A 25067-nucleotide genomic window follows, 5' to 3' on the forward strand; every position below is an offset into this window, starting at 1 on the left:
CTTCCGGTCTGACTTCAAAATAAAACTCCTGATAAGAGTCAAACGCAATAATGACCGAGGAACTGATGAATGAAGAAAATGACAAAATGACAGATAAAGGAGGACGGATGGAGGACAGTTGGTGAATAAGGAAGTACAGAGGATTAGTAAAGGAGGAAGAGGATGACAACAGTTGATCCAAGTAACCATATCTGTGGTGGTATGGAGATGTCTGAAAGAGTGGGCAGTGGAGTTTTTGACCAGTGTTTAACACAGTATTAGAGAGTAAGACGGTGCCTGTGGAATAGAGGAGTATACTGGTCTTCAAATATACTCTCTTTGTTTTATAAAGTTTTCCTAAAGCAAAAAAAAAAAGTTGAGTTACATGCTTTTATTTGTAGCTTTCTTCAGTTTTTATTCTTGCTAATTTTGCCCAACTTCACTTTCTTTACGCACATTGACAAGCCGCTCCCTGTTGGCCGTACTCCCATGTCCCGCCTGTTCCACTGTGATTGGTCAGAGGGTTGGACAGATGGGCTCAAGGACTGTAAAGACGCCAGTGTTGTTTCTGACAACATTACACGTGAAATAGAGGATAAGAAATGGAAAAACCACTGTAAATCGTGTGATTCATCAGTAGTACCTGCATGTATCTCAGAAAAGGTTTTCAAATTTAAAATGCATTTCAGTGTTAAGCAGTGCATTAGCAATGAATACATTTATTTGACATACAATTTGAAATTAAGCATCAGAAATTATTTTTACCTCCATCAAGACAGCTACTTGTTTAGTTTGTCTTTTTATCTTCTGATAAGGAGGTTATGTTTCTGGTAGTGTGTGTGTTCAATCTGATTGTAAACTTTGTAGGAGTATTAGAGTGGGGTCACCTTAATAATACATTTAAATTTGGCTTAACATCCACCAAAGTCTTTGAGGTCAGCTTAATGATTTATTGGTTGAAAACTGACAACAAGCCCTATAACATTGTTTTCTGACCTCTTCTTCAAGTGCAATACATTGATCTGAAGGTCAAAGTGATAATACTGACACCAAAAGGCATTATATCTTTAAAGAACATATTCTCAAGAGAAAGAGAATAAGGTGCCTAGTTAGAAAAGCACTGTAATATAAAATGACATAGCTGAAGTTCAATTTATTCTTGTTCAATTACTTACAAACACATGGCCTACTCCTACAAAGTGTTTCTTTAATTAAAGTAAACATTTGTCGTGGTACTCTTATCTGATTTTTACTGCAAACTTCGTAAAGTATGTTTAGAAAAAGAACAAATTTAAAAAAAAATATATATATATATAAAATACAATACCCTTCCTTTAAAAGTAAACACTGGCAGTCATAGCTAATGTTAGTAACACTTAATTTCTGTTTATTATGGTGTTACTTATTCTGACTTTGTGCCATACCTTCTTGGAAAAGATATCAACATTCAGCTCCAGCAACCATCACGAAAAAATGACCTTTGATTTGCTGACAGTCAAAAAAAAAGCAAATATGACACTCTACAGTCTTTGTCCAGTCATCCTGTACTCAACCCCCAACCAGTCGCAGCAGATGGCTCCTCCCTGAGACTGATTCTCCTGGAGGTTTTTTCCTGTTAAAAGGAAGTTTATCATTCCCACTGTCACCAAAGCATTTGTTAAAAGATGGTCATCTGATTGTTGGGGCGTTCTCTTTTTTCTTTGTATTATTGTAGGATCTTTACTTTACAATATAAAGCACCTTGAGCCAACTGTTGTCATTTGGCACTATATAAATAAAACTGAACTTGAAACAGACTGATTATGCTTTTTGTTATTTGCTGTCATACATACACACACACAGACAGATGCTGTTATTATTGTATATACTCAGATAAAACGTGCAGAAGTTTAAAATTATGAGGTCTGTGTAGGATGAAAGTGAGGATAAACCTGCGAATAAAAAGCTGAAACATCAAACTGTTTTTTCTGCTCTTGGCTCTGAAATGTTGTCCCTTATATGGAATGAAGGGCTGCACCCAGGCCCTAAGGAAAAATAGGAATTATTTTAAACTGTGAATCATGCAAGGATAGTTTAGTAGAGCCCAAGAATGAAAATATAGAAGTAATCCCTCAGAAGTAATTTACCTTTTCAGTGAATGAGCATCTGAATCCAGGAAGGAAGGAAGGAATTATAACCATCGCATGTTATGGTAAAATCAAACAAAGAAGTATACTCTTGGTACCAATATGAATTAATATTGTGCATCTGGAAAAAATATTTTAAAAAAATAAATCCAGATCCAGACAGGAAAGACACAAGATCTCTAATCACACCAGTTTTGATCGTCACGAGTGTGAATTTGCACACATATTTTAAAAAAAAAGTCTTTAGTTTGTTTTTTACATATTTTCAGATACAGGTGTCAGGTTTTTATTATGCTGCACAGAATTTTCATTTATGATATTTTCTAATCCCACGACTGACAAAAAGCAACACGGATAAAAGAAATTAAAGTATTTTTTCTTACCAAGTTCCACATAAATTTACTTTTTCTGCTCAGTTGAAAACATTTTATTTCGGTGATTCAATTCAACAGTTTATGTAACACAGCATCAACTGTTACAGGTGTTACCGTAAAGCCAGCAAGTTTTTAATCCTCAAACACTTTCAAGCAAGGTAGTGCAGTTCAGGGTGTTTCACAGATGACTCACCACCTGAGAAATGTTTATTTTAGACTTTAAATGTAATTTTATTTGTACTGTTTTCATTCACTGCTGCCAATTTTAAATAAACCAGTTTCTTCGAACGAGAACAATAGTACTATTTCTTTTATATTGTTAAGAAACTCCTTCATAAGGCCGTGATCTACCAGTGGACACGTGACTGTCTTGGTAAAATCATCTCCTCTTTAAAATTTATTGAAGGAAATGTTTAAGGGGCTGAGGAGGACCTCCACTTTCAACTGCCGCACAATCCACAAAGTGCCAGATGCCTCCCGCTCATCCTACAGGTGGTGGGCCCACAGGATGAACCCACGTAGATTGAATGGCTTAAGACTACAGTGCTTACCTTCTAGGTAAGGTGTTTGGGCCATGTCCTACTGGGAGGACCCAGGAAACAATGGAGGGATCATGTCTTTTAGCTGGATCAGCTGAATCATCTTTGCTTAGACTGTTGCAACACAGATCCGGCTGTTCATCAAACATGTCGGCATGTTTTGTACATCTAAAATTCTTGTTATTGGCTGACAGATACTGAACAGACACCCATGAAAACCTTCATCTGCCTCAGCCTTCAATCCTCAGTAAGGAGCTATTCAAAACAAGCCAGAAGCTCAGAGTTGAAATTAAAGTCAAAGTTCAAATCATTATTTATAAATCAGAATGTTTTAATACGTATAAAAACGACAAGCAAGACAACGCACACACTATTAGGACACAGACGTTCTATACATGATGAAATCCTACGGAGGACGTGTGACCTCTACTGTGACAACTCGGCCGCTTCACGGGTCCGGTCAGAGAACCGGGCTGACGAGTTTTCCTGTGACGCTGGTCTCTGGTTGGGGGAGAAAACAGTCTGCACACCAAACAGGCTGCTCATTCACAGTCTGTACACCACTTCAGGATTTGTGTCTCTTTCTTTTGAGCCTGCTGATGTTCCTCCACAAACACACAGAGCTGGATCAGTCCATCCCTCCGATGTCGTGCTGTTTGTACGACGGTGTGACCAGACTCCCTGCAGAAGAAAAAAAACTCGCCGTCAGTTACGCGAAGGTTAATCACTGTCCCGTCATTTGTAATGTGTGTGTGTGTGTGTGTCTGAGTGAGTTGTTTCTGACCACCAGCCCAGATAAATGGGGGAGGGTTGAGTCAGGAAGGGAGGAAAACTTTAAAAAAAAAAATTGGATAAGAAGGATGCAAGACTGTGGCAACACCTGTTTAATTTTAGTTTAGTTTAGTTTTATTGTAATTTACTGGTTAATATTTAATAATCAAGTTAATTATTTTCAGATATTTCGGTCATCTAAAATTTTAAGTATTTTAAATATCCCACATCTACAAACCATATATTTGTTTAGATTTAGTATTAACCAGAAGCATGGATGTAAAACACACACAAAAAAGTTCTGGCTACGATTAAATTAATACAAATTCTCAAACAACTAGTAAATGCACACTGGCTGGTGGATTCACTCTTCCTCCTGTGAAAATATACGTAGTGTGGCCTGTAAGAGTGGAACTTCCTTGGATAAGTTCAGCACAATGTACAACATGTAATGACTGCTGAAACACTTCTAAAGAGAAATGTTTTCACACACAAATTAATTTGTCACAGGTCCAGGGCTACATTTTAACGCTTCCTGGAAGGGGTGCAAGGATTTTAATCATATGACATGTAACATCTGTTCAGGAAATGTTCTGTTTCAGTGGCTGTAAGAGTGAAAGCAAAAAGAAGGAAGCTAAATTAAAAAAAATCAAAAAGAAAATCTGTTGAATGTGATTAAAGTCACAAACCACTAAATGTGGGGAAAGAGACCAGCGTAAATCACAGGACCTCAGCCATCACCTGCTACTCATACAAAAAAAAAAAAAAAAAATGTATACCGTCATCTGGTATCTCTTTCACTCTCTCACGCACAGACATACTCACACCCTCAAGATCTGAGCAGCAACACTGCAGACAAACATTTATATCACATGAAAAGCCCAAGGAGCGAGGCGGGAGTGGGAGCAGGAGGGTCAAAGGCCAAGCAGGAAGTAGACTTGTCAGCTAGCCCACAGGGAAACAAGCTACACCCATCCCATCAACGGGCACGTCAACACCCATCTGCCAACCACAGCCCAACATCAACAAATTTAAATGATGGCAGATTAGTCTGAGCGAGGCTGCAGTTAGCAGAGGTTATACCTGTGAAAAGCCACAGTCGGGGAGGAATAACAAAGGTGGGGAAAAACTCAACAATCAGTCAACAAATATCTGTGGAAGACTGATCACAGCATTACGTTTCGGTCATTTTCCTGTATTTAGTTTGTGTGCCACTGTCGTTGTTTCCCATGAGAAAACTAATGTATTTATCATTTAATGCTCGCTTGTCGTGCAGCCACTTCAATGTGCTGTTTGATAAGTTCCCGACAGCAGTGTTCCAGTTTAAGTTCAGTTGTTATAACTGCTGATTAAAGCTCTGCTCTCTGACCTGAAATGCAGTGAAATTACAATGACAGCCTGACGAAATTCTGGGAGCAGATTTCCACTTTGTTCATTTATTGAAAAACAACAAAACGCTGAACTCTAAGATCCCATTTTAGGCCAAAGAGAAGCTAGAGGAAATGTCAGCAGTGGTTCTATCACTGTGATGACGTCAATTCAAGGTTGGCATTCATACTTGGCCAGCCAGGTGTGTCATTTCTAAGATACTGTCATTGTAGCTGTTCCCACACTATTCAGTCCACAAACACACAAGCCCACACTTGTTACAAATAACAGGTTCAGGCTCTGCACAAAGGAATAATCCAGGGACTTCTTTGTTCACCAGACCTGTTCAATTAGTTAAAAACAAACTGTGTTTGTTTGAATTTGTTCACTTAGCCCTGGACTAGACACAGTGTGCATCTCCAACGCAGTTTTAAACTATCCATCAAACAGCATCCATCATCTTTTATTTTGAAAAGCCACCTGCTCTGCCTGACTTCCTGCCCTCCTAACCTGCCCTGTGCAGCTTGATGAAGCTGAACAGACCTTACAACTGTTTCAAGCAATGAGAAGCACTGAGCCATTTCCAGGAAATATTTTTGTACAATCATTATCTTCAGTGGGTGCGATCAGCTCCGACAGCTGGAAAGCAAGACAGCTGTGCCCAGAGTGACCCCACAGTTAGGCTGATGTGAAAGCTGAGCAGCTAAACAATGCAATAAAACTGTGATGTTAAAAATACTTCTCTGTGTTGATGAATTTACTTGATATGTATTACAAAAGCCAAAGATGTCAGGATCAAGCAAACATAATGTTGACTATGCCTGCAGTGGAGGGGTCCCTAAAAAATCCTTAAGAGAAAACAAGCAGATGAGTGCACCTAACAATATGTTTTAAAGTTGACCATGTGATCTATCAAACACAGCAACGCTTCACAAACTGAAGGGAAATGTCTTGCTTAAATATTTATAACATCATAGAAAAAAATACCTTGCCAAATACAGATGATGCATTAAGGCAGTGGTTCTCAAACTACTTCAAGCACTGGAAAAATTCAGGCCCCACTGCCCTCAAATTTTGTAAATCAGAACTAGAGGTCAACCTAATAGCGTCCACAAAGTCTTATTTATCTTTCATTAATAAAAGGTAATAATATAAGATGAAAGAATTAAAATTAAATTCACTTCATTCTCACTTATTTTATTTTCATCAATCTTCCTTGCATCACCTACAGTGGCTCTCTGCCCCATAGTTTCACTGCTTTAAGGACACATACACCCATTACAAAAAGGCCATGTTCCCAACACGTGGATCCAATTTAACTTGTGCAGTACCGCCACCTGCTGGACAGGTTTGGAGACGTTTGTTATGTAGTTCCCAAAAATGATGTGCCGAAGCAACCATTAGTTTATTGTGTCTGCGGACAAATTTGCTCTTCACGGGTCTTTAGATTGTGGTCAACAATAGACAACTGGAGAGATCATCCTAATTCTTAGAAATCTGTTTGTTTGGGTTTTTTTTTTTTAATTTAAGGTGTGAATTTTATTAGGATCTCAGGATAAAGTTAGGAAATTTTTCAATCTGACAGTTCTTCTCCTGTAGACGAAGTCTGTCAGTGTTTATGACAGATGGGTGTGTATGGAGTAATCACAGTATGCTGATGTCATCTTTTCAGCCTGAATTGGATCTCATGTTAAAAAGACTGTTAGGTATGAGCACATGTTCTAACTAGAGATGGACCGATCCGATATTACGTATCGGTATCGGTCCGATACTGACCTAAATTACTGGATCGGATATCGGAGAAAAATAAAAAATGTAATCCGATCCATTAAATATCACGAAAGCACCTCACAAAACTTGCAACACGCCGTAACTCACCTCAGAACGTTAGCAGTCGGAGCAGTATGCGTCACGTGATAGAGCGGCTGTGGCATGCGGGACCTGTCGGTGGTCTGGATAGCATTTGGAGCTTCGCTAGCAACCTGGCATTTCATCTCCGACAAAGTTATCCCCGAGAGAAGTAAAGCAAGTGTGTAAGTCCATCTCTGAATGTTTGTAAAGCATTCCCACGTTAAGCTTAACGAGCGACTGCCTCTCGCTCTCCGGCTGCTACTTCAATCGTGAAACTGCTTAAATGATCAGCTGATCGGCTTTTCTGTCGCGAGTCCGTGTCTCTTGTTTGTTTTTGGTCCACTTTGCACCAGAAAGAGGAAACCAGCGGCTGAACAACAGCAGAACGTTTAAGCTTGATCAGCTGTTGTTAGAATGTATTTAATATTACTTTCTACTCCAGGATCTTTTTCTACGTAGCTGACGGCTGGTAACTGTGCAGGGGCGGATCTAGCAAAGTTTAGCCAGGGGGGCCGATAGGGCATTAACTGGGAAAAGGGGGCACAAAGACATACTTTTCTTTCTTATTCTCATTTAAAATGTCAAGCTTTTAATAAATAATTATCTGACACCCAAAGTTTTAATTTGATGTAAAATGAATAGAAGTCAATTACTGTATATAGTGACTATTAAGTCTAATATATATACCCTAGTAAGCTATAGTACTTTTTACTTTGGGAAGGTACCATCTGTGCAGTCTGCAATTTTGTTGAAGAAAGATGTTGAATCTATTTAATATTTCTTGAAAAATAATTGATTTCTGTGCATTTTTTTTCACACTGCATCAAATTAAGGTTGATTACGTCGATTAAGCATCATGAGGTGGAGCGTGAGGGGTGGTTCCCTATTTTTTATTTATTTATTTTTGTTGTTGCTGGGAGTTGGAACCCTATTAGTTAGGTTGCTTAATATTTACGCTAAGTACTCTTTAAAATACCAGAATAGGGAGGATGGTGTAGGTCTAAGTTTATTAGATTGATCAGTATTGCTGAACTATGAAATATTTTTTTTGTATACAGGTATAACAGAATAGCTTTAGTGTAGTTGTTGTTTTAAACTTGAGTATGAACTTGCAGACTTGCAAAATGCAGCAAGATATTTTAAAAAACAGTTTTGTTGATTAAAAAACACTATATCGGATTCATATCGGTATCGGCAGATATCCAAATTTATGATATCGGTATCGGTATCGGACATAAAAAAGTGGTATCGTGCCATCTCTAGTTCTAACCTCCAGACTGTGGCTTTATAACAGGTGGGTCTCTGTTAGTGAGCTGTGTGGTTGGGGTTGGAGGGGTGGAAGCAGTACAGGGGTAGGGGTGGGGGTGCTTTGAAGACAGGCCAGGCTGGTAGGGCATCAGTCAGACTAGCAGGGCTAACAGCTCCCAGACTCAGAGGCGGCAGCAGCAGCAGCAGCATCATCATCATCATCATGGGTGGTAGCATGCTTACCTGTGGCCTGGCCCCCCTCTGCTCTGCCCTTCAGCCCTCCTCCTCCTCCTCCTATTCCTCCTCCTCCTATTCCTCCTACTCCTCCCAGGCCAGAGCTGCCCAGGGCATCGGGCACCACAGGAAAGGAGGGCCGATCACCCTTGTAGGGCTTCGGCCTGAAGGGGAAGTCTTTGTCTTTACCTTTGGAGCCTTTGGGCCGGCCTGCTGTCTTCTTCTTTGACTTGCCGTCCCCTTTTACACCCAGTAAGGGGTGTACCTCTGAGGAGAGCGAAGACAAAAGGCCATTTTATAACTTCTTGAAAAGAAGTGAAATTTTCTTTTTGTAACTTTAACCACCAACAATTTATCTCCTCTCTCTCACCATCACTGGGCACCCCCTGCAGTTCAATGGTGGTGGTCCGAGCTTTTTTCTTGGCTGGACCGCCTTCAGATGAAGGCTGGCGCTGCTTCTTATCACCACCAGTCAATGTGTCCTCTGGAGCTCCAGATTGAACTGAAGCGTCTGGCGGGGGACCGAACGGGTTTTCCTCTGGATCTTCAACCTCGGGGGCGATGGGCAGGTACAGCAGGGCCTTGTGGTCCTCCAGCTCCTCATCACTAAATAACACAAACACAGATAAGACTTTTCACTTTTTTTAAACTTACATTTATAACAATAATCATCTTCCTGGTGTGTTAGAGACCTGCAGGATCTTTTAAGGCATTCCAGATGGCTAAAATAGAGTTTTGAGAGGTTCCAGTCGTCCTGATTTATAAGCTAAAGGATTGATGATTAAACCAGTTTTAATGTTACATTTAAAACATGGAGGTGAGTTAAAACATAACCCTTAAGACTAAATGTTTTGGATGAGTTAAAGGATGAGATAAGGGTCGCCTGGAAGATTTGACGAAACCACAAAGATTTTCATTTCCACTCACATTCAGATCAATTTCATTAATACAACGCTAATTTCAAACAACGGTTGTTCCAAGGTACTTTACATTGTAAGGTAAGATCCTTCAAAATTATAAAGAGGAGCAAGTCGTTCATGACAGTTGGAAGGAAGGCCTCCTTTTTACCAGTTATTAATAGGTATTTACAATTTGATTGGGCAATTTTGGATTTTGTAAATATGATATCTCTTTCTACTCTTTGTTAGCGCTCTCACCTGCTACAAAAAGCAGCTATGGGATCAACAGTGGTCACATCCACCTCTTCATCTTCTGCAGCGTCTGCACCTGTAATGTGGACACAAGTTCATCTCTGCATTATGATGCAATGTTTAATTGTATGGATCTCATGCGGAAAAGCTGCCATCACTGTTGTGGCTATAGAGCATCTGAAAAAAAAAATTTTTGGAGTAAGACTGTAAATTAATCTAGCCGTATAGAAAGCAAAATGTTTTTTTAGACAATTTTAATCTAGTTTATTTGCAGCCTTTTCACCAAAAATCTGTCATCTGCTTACTTTTTTCACAGCTCCAAGTACTGCCTCTGTTTTCTTTGTGCATTAAAATCAACAGCACACTGGAATATACTGTATATACACCCCAATAGCCTGATATTTGAGTAGACTTGACTCACTTTTCCACTGCATATTAAAGACGCACCCTCTAATCTGTATTCAGCAAGAAGTAGGAACAAATATAAACTACTCTTCTGCTGTTCCATATTAAATTACATGCAAATAAACACTTCTTGTACTTCAAAAAAGCCACTGCGGGATCAGCGAAGATGTTACAAAAAGAGCTTTAAAACAGAAGTCATTTAATAATTAAGAATAGGGTTGGGCCATATCATACCGTTCATGATAATACCGGTATAATGTTAGCCAATGATATGAAAATGAAATATCGCGATAGAATATGGGTAAAACACGCATGCGCAGTGCCTTTGTTTTCATACACACATGCCGGAAAAAGCATGATAGCAACGGAAAATGAGAAGGGCAAAAGCGGATCGTTGAATGAAACAGATGAACCAGAATTGGTTTGTAAAAATGGTGCAACTTCAGTGGTGTGGAACTGGTTTGGTTTTTGTCCGGCTCTCAAAAATCTGTCAAAAAGTGTTTCAGTACGACTTTTGTAAGCTACGAAGCCGCAGCGCTTGATGGATTGTCAGAGCATTGCGGCTACTGTAGTCAGGAGCCTCGCGGAGTGATACGTACTGTGCTTCAACATAATATTACCGTATTGTGTGTGTATAAGGACTCCAAAATGGCACTTGTTAAGAGACGTGCGTATGAAGCGGATTTTAAACTCAAGTCATGCAGTAGAACATGGGAATAGAGCAGCTGTGAGAGAATTCAGCATTAATGAATCAACGGTAGCAAAAAGAATGAGTTAAGTAAAGTTAGACTTATCTGACTCTTTTTTACTGCAGTTTCATGTTGCAAAACACCTCTTTTTAAGTTTTGTGGATATTATACGTGGTTATGTTCAGGATGTGTCGGCCCATTTCCACTGGAAATGTCTTTTGGTTAAACTGTCAACAAGGAATTTGCATTTCCACTGTTAAATTTTTATATAGTTTGAATGCACATAAAAAAAAAACAGCTGCTTGTTTAAGTGAAAATAAATTGATGGGTTTTTTTTGCAATAATAAAGTTCCGGAGTTGTAAAGTGTTTTGTCTTGAATCAATTATATCGTCAGTTATATCGTTATCACAAATTTTCAAATATATATTGTGATAAATATTTTTGGTCATATTGCCCTGCCCTAATTAAGAATTAAATAAACAAAACTAAAGGAAGTCATAACTACACAAATTAATAATTGCACAGTATGTGAGGCCATATGTAAGCTGCACCTGTTACTTACCTGTCTGCTCGGGTTCGCTCTTGTCTTCGTCCTCAATGTCGAATTCCGACTCTCGCTCCTCGTACTCCACGTTCTCATCCAGCTCTTTAAAGTCTGGAGCAAAAGCACTCCAGTTTTCCTGCAGGCAAGCAAAACATTCACACAATAATGGCACCAAGTTAAGTCATTAAAGCTTAAATTACCACAGCTTAAATATCTGCCGTGGATCTGAATATTTAAAGCTAGGTATAACAAACATAAGAGGAAAAACACTTGAGATTAACGCTGTTCATTCATGCTCATTCAGCTTTCATGCTCATTGTCCACTTACGACTTGGTTCTGAGCCCAGATGGACACCACTCCACTAGAGATGGAGGCAATGATGGGACGGACCGGATGCCACTGAAAGAGGTCAAAGGTAAGATTTGTTTTAAAAATGTCATTTTAAAATATGTGATGTCTCAATATAACTGAAAATAGACCAACATAACTGAGTGTTTTAACCTTCATGCACAGTGTTGAGAGCACTTACAGCGACATCCAGGAGCAGCTCTCCTCTGGTTCCATGCAGGATCTTCACCAGGTTCCCGATGCTTTTCTCCCAGATGTAGAGGGCATGCTGCCTTGCTGAACCAGCCACAATGTACTCACCATCCCCTGAGAAACAGCATCGCTTCCATGGAGTCCTGAACAAATTACCGACAGTATTTGAAAGACCTTTTAATTCCACACAAACATTTGGCATACCAAAAGAATGCATGTCAGATCAACCACTGCAGTTTCCTCTGCAAAACTATTCCGGCTCATTCACTCCTTAAACAGGCATGACTTTTATTCCAAAAATGTATCTCCATAGATGTACCTGTTTACCAAGTCCTGAAGTTTCTGCATAGGTTCAGGCTCACCGTCCCGGCCACAGGTCAGGATCTCTCTGCCGTCATACACCCTGATGATCCGGTCTGCTGTGTTTATTAGGAAGCAACTGCATAACAAACAGGACACATGTACAAAGAGAGAGAGAAAAGCTCAGCATTAACAAGAAGGATAAAGCCCACAGAATGCAGAATATAAGTGAATAAGACTGAAAACCAAAAATTAACTGGAACAAATTGTCTTGATTGTGATCTCTGGACTGTGTTCATCACTCCAGGTTACATACAGAAAGCCCTCCTGCTACCACTCACCTGCCCTTTCGTGCAAATTCGATGGACTTGATGGCTGTGGTGTTGCTGGTGCCTGTTGTGACTCTGAATGAAGCCACCAGTTCCTGAGTGTTTGTGTTCAACACCAGGATCTGTAACAGCAGATAGAGGGAGAAGAAAATCATCAGAAACATGGGATGACAAGTGCTTTGAGTATGAAATATAAATGGTGAAAATATGCAAATAGCTCAGTATTCACTCATTATTTTATCAGTTCAGATGTGATTTCGCCCATCATATACACCGCAACAGTGTAAGTGTTATATCAGAATTTAATAGAGCTGTTTTCATACATGAACTCCAGAAAATGATGTGACAATGAGGTTAGGAGACGCAAACAATGGCATCACTCAATCTGGCGGAGATCAATGAAGTACTATAAATAAAGCTTTAGGAGGAGGTTTGAGACTGTTTAATGCCCCATCAGAATGTTAGAGCTGAGTAATGCCAACAAACAAAACAAAAACAAACAGACGTTCAGCAGTGCTTGTGGAAAGCACTGATGTGAATGAAACATACAGTGACTAAAGTGACATTGAAGCTTACCTTTCCTTTGGCATTGCCAGTGTAGATGTATTCACCTCGCCTGTCGAAGGCTGCCACCACGTTGAGGTCTGAGTCATCATCCACAGGCAGGACAACGTGTTTGGAATCTGACAGCGTCAGCAGGACTGGCGCTGACTTCATGGGACACACCAGCACCTTGTCCCTAAAACATACATCACTTCTTCTTAGCATAGAATCATTACCCTGAAGACTGATTACACTGGACAAAGCCCATAATCAGCATCACTGCTCTTTAAATCTGACCCACAGCCAAACCTCAAACTACACAACTCTGGTAATGTGTACAGAATGACATGATCAGGTCACTCACATGTCTCTGGGGTGGTACTGAAGCTTCAGGATTGGTGAGGGGAAGCGGAACCTCTGGTCACAGTCCCCCGTGAGGACATCCCACTGGGAGACGATATTGTCTGTAGAGGCACTCACCAGCTTGTGGCCGTCTCTACTCCAGCTGCACATATGTAAACAAACCATGAGGAATTCTTTAACAGTGACTAAAACGGTCACTTCAAACAGCAGAAATTATAACTCTTAACCTCACTTAAAGCCCGCTTTTCACCTTTTTGCTTGCCTTTCCAGAAATAAAGATATTACCCCCATCAGAAAGCCACAAATTCATAAAAATTCATCAGAATGCAGGAAATGTTGAGTTTAAAACTGAAAGTGGTTCCCTCACTTGTATCCACTCAAACGAACAAACAACATGTTCTCACCATAAAGAGCAGACTGGGTGGATGTGTGCGCTGATGATTTTGGCTATCCCTCGTGTGAGGAAGTCCCAGATGACGATGCGACCGTCGTTGCAGCCCACAGCCAGCAGGGTTCCCCAGCGGTTGAAGGTGCACGTGAGGGCCATGCTGATACAGTCCAGAGTGCCATCTGCCTCCTGTCATCAAAACAGACATTAACAAACAATAGCAAAAAAAATCTTAAGTCTATACATAAGGCTTTAAATCTGACTGCACTCAAAATTAGAAGATTCAATTACACTCATATAGCTGTTTCAATGATTTTCAGAGCAAAAAACAAAATTGGCTTGTGTGTATTAAAAACTGGTGGCTTACCTCTGGATAGTTCTGCCCAAACGATTCTGAGAGAAGAACAGAAAGAGAGATTAATAACAATGATGTGGCAGCTGGAGCAGAAACTTTTACTAGTCATTATTTAATTCTCATAGAGTCACAGTCAGTCAAATAAAGTAACATTAAATATTAAATACATTATATTAAATACATATTAAATTGATTTATATATATTGAATTAAATACAGTTACAAAAAAAACTAAGAAAGACTTGCACACCACATGGCTACCAGTAAGGCCCGAGGAAGGTCCTATAGATCCAAATTTCTTCGTATAAATGTTTTAAGGATTAAATTATTATTGGAGTCAAATGATTTGCACACCCTGCTTCCTTTTCTTTTTTTGCAAATCAGAGAAAAACCCCTTCATTTCACTGCTTAGTTTTTAAACAGGAACTAGAATAGAGATCCTGCTAATTATCCTAAGCAGCCCTTGAACACATTACACATTTTCTGTGAAGCTTATAGCAGACAAAGCCAATAATGAGAGTGGTTATTCTATTATTTATTATTTTTTAATATATCAATTTCGCTTTTCTCTCTCTCTCTCACCAAACCACACCTAACCCCAAAACTTTATTATGTAGACTTCATTACAACTGCCTAGGACAAGAAAGACGTGTACTATGTACTAAAACATAGTACAGTTACAAGTTCATACTATTCTTATTTCATACTATGCTAGTAATGTATCGATACAGGGACAGCAGAAATCGATATTTTGTTACCAAAAAAGTTTTTGTGGACTGGAACTCTGACTTCAGAGCATGTTGATCCTTTTTCTGAGCAAGAATCCTGACATTCCTTCACTGTCCAAATGTGTTTAACTTTTTTTATTGCAGCAATAAACATGACAGTTTGCTTATTTTAATTTAAGACATGTTTTATTTTAATTAAGTTTAAAACTTTTTTTATTTAATGTAAAATTATATTTTGTTTTAATTTACTTTCAAATTCTTCAGTTGCTGAAGGGGCTGCATAGTTTTCACAAATTGCATAGTTCAGAATAGCTATAATTGTACCAGATGGTTGCATTCAGTTAAGTTGGACTAGACTGTAACACAAACCGTTCAGTTTGTCAACAATAAAACTGACTGAAATGAGAGAAAGACTGAGTGTGAGACTTTGATATTAGATTAAATGAATATTGATAAAGTTTACCTTTATGTACAGAATCTGAATATCGCAAAATATTTTAAAAAATTGCAATAATATCGTATCGTGCGTTAAATATTGTGATAATATCGTATCGTGGGATGTATGGTGATTCCCACCTCTAGTGCTCTTCTATCCAGGTGTGCTTCTACCGTATTGGAGGGGTTCTTGGAATTATGCTGAAAATGAAGTCATTGCTAATCCAATGGTACGCCGATAATATTGCACGGTTAACCAAAATCTGATGGTACTTGTTTGCGTTCATAATTCCATGATTTGACATGCTCCATAACACCTCTAGCTGCAATTCAGGCCTAAACCATGATGGAGCTTCCACCATATTTTACAGATAGCTGTAGACATTTACCATTGTAGCTCCCTTATTTTTCCTCCACCATATATATTTATGATGATTTGAATATAATGTATATTTAGATTCATCACTCCATAAGGCCCATTGTCACCAACTTTCAGTCCAGTTCTTAGCACACAGCAGCCTTTTCTCCCTGCTTAAGAATGGTTTCTTGGCAGCCACCTATGCACTAAGACCATTTCTGATAAGACTTCAGTCGACAGAAAACTGATCAACTGAAGTACCAGGTGCATCTCTGAGGTCCTATGTCAGGTCTTGGTGGATTTTTCCCTATTGCTTATGGACATAACTTTCAGATGCTGTTAATCTATCGTAGATGAGGGTTCATTTTTTTAAGGCCCTCTACTTGTCCAGATTCCTGAATTTTTTTTATTGACACACTGTACACCATGCCAAAATATGGGTTATAAAAATCCATTATTGCAAATGTACCTTGTTGGTGCAAAAAACAAACAGACAAACATAAATGTATGGTATTTTTAGTAACTTGTGCTAACATTTGTATTTTCTGTAAATTCAACTAAAGAAATGGGAACAATAAATGTCTTTTTGCAAAAGCCTGAAAGTAAAGTGAGTTAGAACTGAAATGAAAATGAGTGGACAAGCAACCAGTATCCAGAGAAAAACTTCATACAGCTTGGAGAAGTGTTGCTCAGGACCACTTTAAAAACACAACAAGGTCTTATTCATTGGAAGCAAATTATAAAGGACTGACGGCTGCATCGATACTTTTACACCGTACTGTAAATCGAAAACAGTTAAAATTGAATGAATGGCAGCTTAAACCTGTTTTTATATTTGTAAAATATCCTTATAGTCAAGTCAATGTAATTTCTTGGTGAATATGTTTTCCCCCCAAAATGTTGACAGTACTCGTTGTCACTGAGACAAGCTGTGCATCAGTTTTTGTTTTGTTTTTTAACGGAAAAAAGCCAGCAAGTAAAAGTCCGATGTCGACTTAATATGCGAGGAAACTGCAAGAAAAAACACCAAAAAAAACAAATCGAAACAACTGTAGTCTAAAATAAAAAAAAAGGAAGACCTATTTAATTCAAACACACTATGTGAAGCTAGCATTAGCCACCTACTACGTCTACTGCTTCCAGCTTTTTACGTCTACATATTTATGATCTCATATATTAAGCACTATTGTAATATGCTTTTTAGGAGACCTTAACAGCGTGTTTCTAATTAGTTGTGAGATTTTAACAAGCACTCGTATCGACTGCTGTTAACATGCTAGGCTAACTTACAATGCTAACCATAATAGGTACAAAGCAACAGCGCCGTACGAACAGTAACGTGTACAGAAAATAGATATTCATCCTTAATTCATTACCGAGCAGTTCCAGATTCATTGCTGGACGCCTGAAGGTCCAAAGTCCCTAAACACCCCGATTCCTCTGACAGTTTTTTTCTGACTTTTGCTCGTATTTACTTCTGCTGCGACTGCCGGGGAGACTGGCGCCGAGCCTCTAGCTAGGACCCCAAACAATGCCATCTGAGATGTGCCTGAGCAAAATACAACCGTCCGTTTTTCCACTTCCTATATTCCTTCCTATATATCCACTTCCGGCCCGGTAAGAAGAGTTGCCCCAAATTCCTCCACAACAACTTGAATTTGTTGTCGCTAAAAGTTGTTCTACAGCTGTTGTATTGGTTTTTCACAGAACTGCATAGTTCCCTGTCAAACCTTTATTTTTCACACGACTGTATATATGTGTATATGTCACATAAGTGCCAGGTAAAATAATCATCCATGGAGGTGTGACTGGCAGAAAAACTGCTGGGCTGAGTTTTAATGCTTTGATATTCAGTTCTCCTGTTTTACTCCTGCCAATGAACCCCAAACTACTTTTTCTTCTCCTTTCTTAGTTATCAGTTAAAATTTAATTTTTGTTTCTTATTCTTCTTAATTTTCCGGGGGTTGATATCCTCAATTTAGGCATATTTTTTACTGCTTACTTGGTGCAAATACATCTAATATACCATTATCGTTTATTAAAATGTCTAAAGTTCCCTACTTCCATGTTCCTGCTGTGGTTTTAATTCAACTCGCCAATATTTTCCACGTCTTTAGACAGACTGTTCCACACTTGATATCCCTCACACGGGTCATAAACAATAAACCAATTTGTCGGCTATATTAAAGAAAAATCTTCCATATCTGTTGCCACATCTTTTACATTTTTTATATTGTAGAAATATTGTTTTGGTGTCCTAAATAACATTATTTAGTTTTCTGAATGCATGTTTGCCTTTATTCTGTTACACTAAAAATAACATTTTGATTATTATGATATAAAAATGTATATTTAAAGCATCATATTATTAAACTGAAAACTAACCAATCCTCTGGCTTGTTTATGTGTACAACCCCTACCCATAATGAGCAGGTGCCACCCAATGCCAAACCTCTGGATACGCCCGTGACTGTGTAATTTATTTTGAAAATATTTTTGACTTTTTTTTTTATTCTGTTTTCAGTAAATAAAGGCTGGTGTCAACATCACTATGTAGCACCTGACCCTTGATATCTGTAGCACCTTTTTATGCCTTCACTTGACCATGTGACCATCTACAATCCTGCACGTGAACTGTTCTGTCAGTTTACATGTGAGTTTTCCTTTGAATCTACATAAAATCCACATTAGCCGCACAGAGGCATTACACAGAAACACAAACAACCAGCAGAGTTGTTGATGCTGGATCCGGAGCTGGATCCGGAGCTGAGCCCGAAACAGCAGTCCAATGTGACTTCCGGTTTTCACAATAAAGGCCCAAACTTTAAAAGAACCCAACACCAGCCAGGGGTGGATAAAATGTTGACATTAAGATCTTTAAACATTACATTTTACATTATTGAAAAGGTCGGAGCTTTACGGGATACAAGTTTCTATAAATTAACGAACAACTGACCTAAACTGGGGGGAAACATCTCACAATCCCCTTCTACGAATTTCACCTAGTTAGTGGAAGTTTTTCAGACTTTATTGTTACTGCGATTTCTTTGTGGCATTTTTTTTTTTTTTTGGTATTCCAAATCTCAGTATAGCTCGGGACGTGCACTTTTCTTCTTGTGTGTAGGATAGGAGGCAAAATACAGAGACGTGTTAACCTGCAGGAGACCCATAATGAAAGCCAGGCTGTCTGTCTTAGAGTGCTGAGTTTCAGAAAGCTGAACAAATAATTTCATCAATGAGAGTGGCCTGGATGGACAGGATTAAAACGAGTACATCAGAGAGACAGCTCAGGTAGAGCAGTTTGGGGGCAAAGTTTGTGAGACAAGGCTGAGATGGTGTGGACATGTGCATATACTGGACATACTGGACAAAGGATGCTGAAAATGGAGAGCAGGCAGGAAGACCACAGAGGAGGTTCGTGCATGTAGTGAAGGAGGACACTCAGATAGGAGAAGAGGAGGGTGCTAGAGGTAGCGTTAGAAGAAGGCAGATGGTACCCAAAGAGAGCAGTCAGAAGAAGAAGAAAAATGAGAAAGAAGTGTAAAAGTGGGGACACCTGCTCACCATTGACCTGCTCCGCCAATAAAATTAGTGCAAGCTTTTATTTTGAAGGTCTGCAAGGGCGGTCCAGCGGGCTGCTGTGTGTGGTTTGACTGTTTTTGTGGCGAAGGCGCCACGTCGGCAGAACCAGCAGGGTGAAAAGAGAGCTGTGCAGCGCTACCTGTAACTGTGTGCGCCAGGAGAAAGTGGAAAGCTGCACACTGATGCGGTAAAGGCTTGAAAACCCAGAGGAAGAAGAAAGAGAAGAAGAAGAGGCAATCAACAGTGAGAGCAGCAGCTTTCACGCACAAGCTGAGAAAAACTAATTAAATTAAAAGATAAAAAACAGCAGGAGAGGAAAAGAACGCTGCTAGATTCTCAAGTTTCTCTGTCAGGTGTGTTCGTGGAGAAGCACTGGGAACAATGGTGAAGGTAAGAAGTCACCAGTATCCTTATTAATGTACAAACGTGTTTGAAAAAAGAGGGGGGGGAGAGTAAGTGGTTGAACAAAATGCGTTTGAGTTGGGCAGCTTAACCGGATGGAAGCTGGTTGGGGCTCCGTTAGTGATGATGTGGAACTTAACTATTGTAATAAGATATTTTTTTCCTCAGCAGCCTGAGTTCCAGGAGAAACGTGTCGTTTTTTCTTCAGTAGCTTTAAAAAGAGGCGTCACGGCTTCCTGCAAATGTTACCCAAGATCTGCTCCACTACTGCCACATGTCAAGTCAGTTTAAAAAAAAAAAAGCGCACTGGATTTGGTTTTACAGACCGAGCAGAGGGCACATTAATCAAAAACGCATATTAAAATAGTAGCATTCACTTTAAACAAACTGTGTGGTGCACAAGAGGGTAAAAACAGAAGAGCAGGGGGGTGGAGTGAAGTCTAATTTTATTATGAAAGAGTGCTGGATTAGATGCACTATTCACCACTGTGCAGAAGGAGTCGTTGTGTAAAGACGTTAACACCACAGTGACACATGTCCACTATCAGCTGGATCAAGTGCTCCTTGTCAGTGTTGGTGTCACTGGTTAAGTGTTTCTCATACATAAAGCACAAGCTTGTATCAGTGTCTCACCATCAGAAGAGAGAGGAACACAGTGTTCAGTGTTAGGAGCAAATTTAAACTCAAGAATATGTGCACACACAAAAAGACGCAGCTCTTCATAGCATGAGGTTTAGATAGCTCCGAGTATAGCAGATAATTACATGTTGGAGCATGACTCTGAGCCAGTTGGCCAGATGCTGTTTCATCTGATATTCATCTAAGAACGCACAGAATAAAAGTTTATTTCTTTGTTTAAACTGATTAGAAACTGAATCTGTGTTTTGCAGAGTAATCAGCTGGAAGGTTAAACATGACCATCCACACTCTTACTGAATTCCTGTGAGCAAGGCTTCCAGTCTGTTTTACATTTAGGACACAATAAGGGATTCGTTTTTCTTCTCCTAAACTTCACTTATTCAGACAGAAATCAGCATCAGCATTATCTAAGCACCCCTCAGAGAGAATCTAGCCTAACCCCACAGAAAAATCATCTGAATAATAGTAAAAAAAATTCTGTAGTCAAGGTTTAATTCTTTCAGGCTTAATATACATAAAATGAAATGTACAGAAAGGGCAGTAAAATACATAGAAATCTTTAACAACTGCATAACACACATTCATTGTGGAGTCACTCACCACAAAATGACAAGGCAGGAAAAACCCTCAGTACCAGAGCCAGAATAATTCCTTGCATTTGGAAACGTTTTCGTCCACAAAATAAATTTTTGTTTCCTAAAAGAAACTCAAAATTCTTAGATGTTAAATTAATTGTCCAGTGATTTAGAGTTACAGATAAAGTTTGTGAACATAAAACTGAAGGACAGATTTCAGAAAACATGTCTGTAGCTCTTAGACTGGGTCAAGCTCCAGAAAAACTTGATCCTTATGATTTCATTAATGTAACTGGATAGCAGTACCCTCAGGAAAACACCACAGGTGTATTGAAAAGCTGAATTTCATCTCCCCTCAGCCCGGTCCTGGCAGGTGGTCATGGTTTCTTCCTGTTTAAAGGGAGTTTTTTCCCCCCACAGCTGTCACAACCTGCTTGCTCTTAGAGGATCGTTGAGTATTTCATATTTGCTTACACAAATTTTTATAAAAGGTCCATTTTGATGGGTAATTTTTTTTGTTAAATGTTTTTATTTATCTCAATACTTTTATTTTTTTAATTACATTTATATGCATATATATGTTTTTACTTTTATGTAACTTTTATTTTAATTAGACGTTACTTATTCCAACAGTCATGATCTAAGAGACATGAGTACTTCATCTTGTTCTGTCATGTTTCTTCATGATGAGTGAAAATAGAGAAACTTGAACCTATAAAGTGTCTCAAGGCGACTGTTATCGCGCTCTTGTGATGTAATAATAAAACTGAAGTAAATTTAATAGGTGTCTTTTTTTAACCAGTGTTTTTTTTTGGGGGTTTTTTTGTTATTGTTATGAAAAAATATCAACAATAGCTGCAGGTTTATGTCTCAGGCTTTGTAAAGCTCCCACAGAGCCACACACAACTGATTTATCGCACTGAGGAACACAAAATATGACCAATAACCTGATGTATTTAAAATTCAGTGTCCCTCTTTTTGTTGTGTAAGTACAAAGAGGCAAACTGAATAAAAGTGGCCTAAAAGAATCAGTGGGCATGTTGCAAATGTGACAGTTCAGTGTTATGAGCTTATATTAGTCACACTCCCACAAGAAGTATTATGCTGTGCTCATGACCAAAGTTTAAAACACTGAGGTCAGAATATGTAAGTAATCCCTGTGAGCTAAAAGCTTTGATTTCAGACTGCACTAAACACTCAGTCTGTTTTTTTCTACCCTTGGATCTGAATTACATCATACAGATGCAGGAGTAGAGCTGTCTGACTTCTGTTTTTGAGCGACAGCCAATCAGAGGAAAGTTTGCTTATATCAATCGGAGCAGGCCGAGTATTAGATAAATAAGGACTCCACTGCGAGTCATGCGGAGCTGCCCGAGCAGGTGATCTGTACGGCTCAGTCTGAGGAGCACTGTGAAGCTCAGAGTAAAGACAAGCCTGGCTTTTTCTTGTGTTTTTCAGAATGTAAACAGTGTTAATGTGGAGCCCCAGCCTGGGACCAGCATGGCTGAATTCGACGAAGCCGAATCCACCAACAGCCAGTCTGCAGAGGGTAAGCGCAGAGCTCCCCGGTGTCTGGAACGCTGGAATATCATCGGGGAATATGGTGCAATCCGTGCTTACATGTTGCCTGCTGCTATTTCAGAAACTGTTGGTTCATCAGGGACAATACAGTTGTTTGTGTAAGGGCGGCTCCAGCTCCAGCTGGCTATTTGTGTCCCAACACTGAGACACTTTGCACCAGTTCAGTCCCCTACTGCTGCTTCCACTCGGCGTTACTGTTGTTAAGAAAGGCACATGGGACTTTCCGAGCAATCCCAGGTGTACTCCTTTTAAAACACCAATAATGTTAATAATAATACCAAGAGTTCAAATCAGCTGTTTGTTAATCACACAGCGCTACAGCTACTATAAAATATCAAAGATCGTAGATGAATTGAAGTCAGAAAAACACAACCAGATAACTAGTGAATTTGGTAAACATCTGCTGGATTGACAAGCAAAATATTTTCTCTTTATTTAACTAGTTGGATGTTTTGGTTTATGACCAAATAGCTGAAAAACTGTCTGTAAAGCCATCAACAGAAAGCGAGCTGCTCTGTCCAGCATCGTTTTTAAGAGGCGCCGTCATGTGCTGCCTCCATGTGGTGAAAGATTTTGCTAAACTTTCCCTTTAAATACCACCTCTCAGATCTGCCAGCAGGACTTCGGTGATCCTCTTCTCTGCTTTCGTAAACACATTTTTAGTGTTTCATCCAATGTCTTATAAAAAATTTGGCGGTTCGGCTAATTGTGACCACATGATCGCCAAACTGATAACTTTAATTAATGAAAACAATCTCAAAATCATCAAGTTGTTTGTGTGATCATTTTCAGATTCTGGGAAAGAGCACGCGGCAGCTCCTCCTGGCATGGTGTGGCGAGTGACCGGTGGCCTCTTCAATGTCACCAAGGGCGTCGTTGGGGCCGCTGTGGGTGGAGTGGCTTGGGTTGGAGGCAAAAGCCTGGAGATCACAAAGTCCGCTGTGACCACAGTGCCCTCGATGGGGGTGGGGCTGGTGAAAGGCGGCGTGTCTGCCGTGGCCGGTGGCGTCTCCACCGTCGGCTCGACGGTAGCCAGTAAAGTGCCGTTCACAGGCAAGAGGAAAGACAAGGCCGAGTGAAGAGGAGGAGAAGGAGGAAGATGATGACGATGAAAATGAAAATGTTTGATGGACTTGCCCCACCTTGAGCCAACAGAGAGGCTGTCAGCTGATCTCTCTCTGCCAATCAGACGCCACAGTGCCTTTCTCGGTTCTCTCGTCAGCACCTATAGATTCAGTAGCGCTACGATATCATGACATCCTTGAATTACCAGCAAGAAAGTCACCAAATCGCTTCATATGATCCTCGTCTGTCCTGGAGTGAGCTTTGTTCGTGGCTCCAGGCGGACTACATGTACACCGGCACGTGGTGGACTTCATGATAAATACTTCTATCTGTTTACAATCCAGACTGAGGCTGTTCCAGTCCTCTTTCTGCTCTTCACTCTTTCCAATCTTTACAGACATTTGGTGAAATGTTTTCAAGTTCAAATGCTGATTTTTAGTCTTTATTTTGCAATGGTATTGAAGTTGTACTGAAGCCTGTGTGGCATGAAATGTGCGTGTTGAGAAAAATGTTTCAGCGTTGGAAACGCTCTTCAGAGGACAGTCTTGAGCTTTTGCAGCATCTGACCTAAATTCCTTGGAAGAGCCTGAGGCTTTGTTTTCCCCCATCCGCCTGAATCTGCATGTAGAGACACTTCTCTGTAAAGCACCACTGAGGATACAGTCACAACATACCAAGACTGCTCTCTGCTTTTTTTTTCTTTTTTTTCCCACAGCCACATTAGTGTGAAATGCTGGAGCAGATCTTTTTAAAGAAGGAAACTTTGAGCATGTGATTCATTGATGGTTGCGTAAGAAGAAAAGTAGTGCTTCTTCATGTCTGATTGGTCAAACCGCACCTTTAATAGAAGGTCATCACTGTTTAGTGCAGGTGAAGCTCATTAACATTTATCTGAAATATAAGCATTTCAATGCAACATCTGGAGCAAATGGAAGCTCTTGCTGATGGGTCTGAACTATGTGAATGTCTTATGTGTTCTTTTTTTTTTTTTTTTTCTCCAGTATAATCAATAAAGTAGTTCATAAGGTCAAACGTGTTTAACATGCTGGCTGGAGTCTGTCCTGCTGCTTCGACATCGCAGAAACGTTGCTGTTCTTACAAAGAAGAGCACAAAAACATAACATCTATTTTGAGCCGCCATTACTTCTCTATTTCTACTCTGGGATTTTTTTTTTTTTTTTTTACTGTGTTAAATCATCATCAGAAAGTCTCATATCCAGAAATGTTCTGCTGATTAAAGAGGCAGTAAATTTGTGTCTGGAGCCAATGTGGGCTTGATTTTAGTCTCAAGATGGACAAATCCATCTTACTTTTGAATGCATCAGAGTATTCTTCTTCTAAAAATATTTAACTTTGATTCTCAGATTTACTAGTAAGATAATCTGTTTTGCAGAAGAGACTGAGCCAAAGTCTTTAATTGTTCTCACGGTATTCCTAAGGTCATTGGAAACTGAAATAATTGAAGATAATTCAAACAGGAAATCTTGAAAAAATTAAACATTAGTACAACAGGGTGTATGACTCACTTTAACAGAACAGCCCAGACTGGTCCTGACCAGAATACAAAGAAGTGGGAGGCCACAGTGCAACAGAGGAAGAAGTCC

The 25067-nt window shown here is 39.5% G+C and overlaps 2 protein-coding genes across 3 annotated transcripts; one reads left to right on the forward strand and one right to left on the reverse strand.

Moving 5' to 3' along the window:
• Window positions 1-3328: 3328 nt before the first annotated feature.
• rbbp5 (retinoblastoma binding protein 5) lies at window positions 3329-17167 on the reverse strand. Of its 2 annotated transcripts, none has more exons than XM_082534983.1 (14): window positions 16996-17167; window positions 14112-14137; window positions 13761-13933; window positions 13358-13498; window positions 13027-13189; window positions 12463-12572; window positions 12141-12260; window positions 11811-11964; window positions 11609-11680; window positions 11299-11416; window positions 9648-9717; window positions 8861-9096; window positions 8500-8757; window positions 3329-3699 (listed from the first exon to the last, which is right to left on the reverse strand). In XM_082534983.1, exons 1-14 carry the CDS (start codon window positions 17012-17014, stop codon window positions 3647-3649), a joined length of 1713 nt encoding a protein of 570 aa, XP_082391109.1. In that variant the 5' UTR covers window positions 17015-17167; the 3' UTR covers window positions 3329-3646. The 2 variants fall into 2 exon arrangements, with proteins under 2 accessions (XP_082391109.1, XP_082391110.1); XM_082534984.1 differs by having other exon boundaries at window positions 8680-8757; window positions 16996-17166.
• A 2072-nt stretch (window positions 17168-19239) lies between these two features.
• Window positions 19240-24495, forward strand: LOC309706621 (transmembrane protein 263). The gene is made up of 3 exons (XM_082533322.1): window positions 19240-19591; window positions 22276-22366; window positions 23191-24495. The coding sequence occupies exons 1-3, from the start codon at window positions 19583-19585 to the stop codon at window positions 23475-23477; spliced, it is 387 nt and encodes a 128-aa protein (XP_082389448.1). The 5' UTR covers window positions 19240-19582; the 3' UTR covers window positions 23478-24495.
• Window positions 24496-25067: the final 572 nt, after the last annotated feature.

The sequence above is a fragment of the Aulonocara stuartgranti genome (assembly GCF_965226115.1).
Source record: "Aulonocara stuartgranti genome assembly, chromosome: 5".
NCBI classification, from domain to species: Eukaryota; Metazoa; Chordata; class Actinopteri; order Cichliformes; family Cichlidae; genus Aulonocara; species Aulonocara stuartgranti.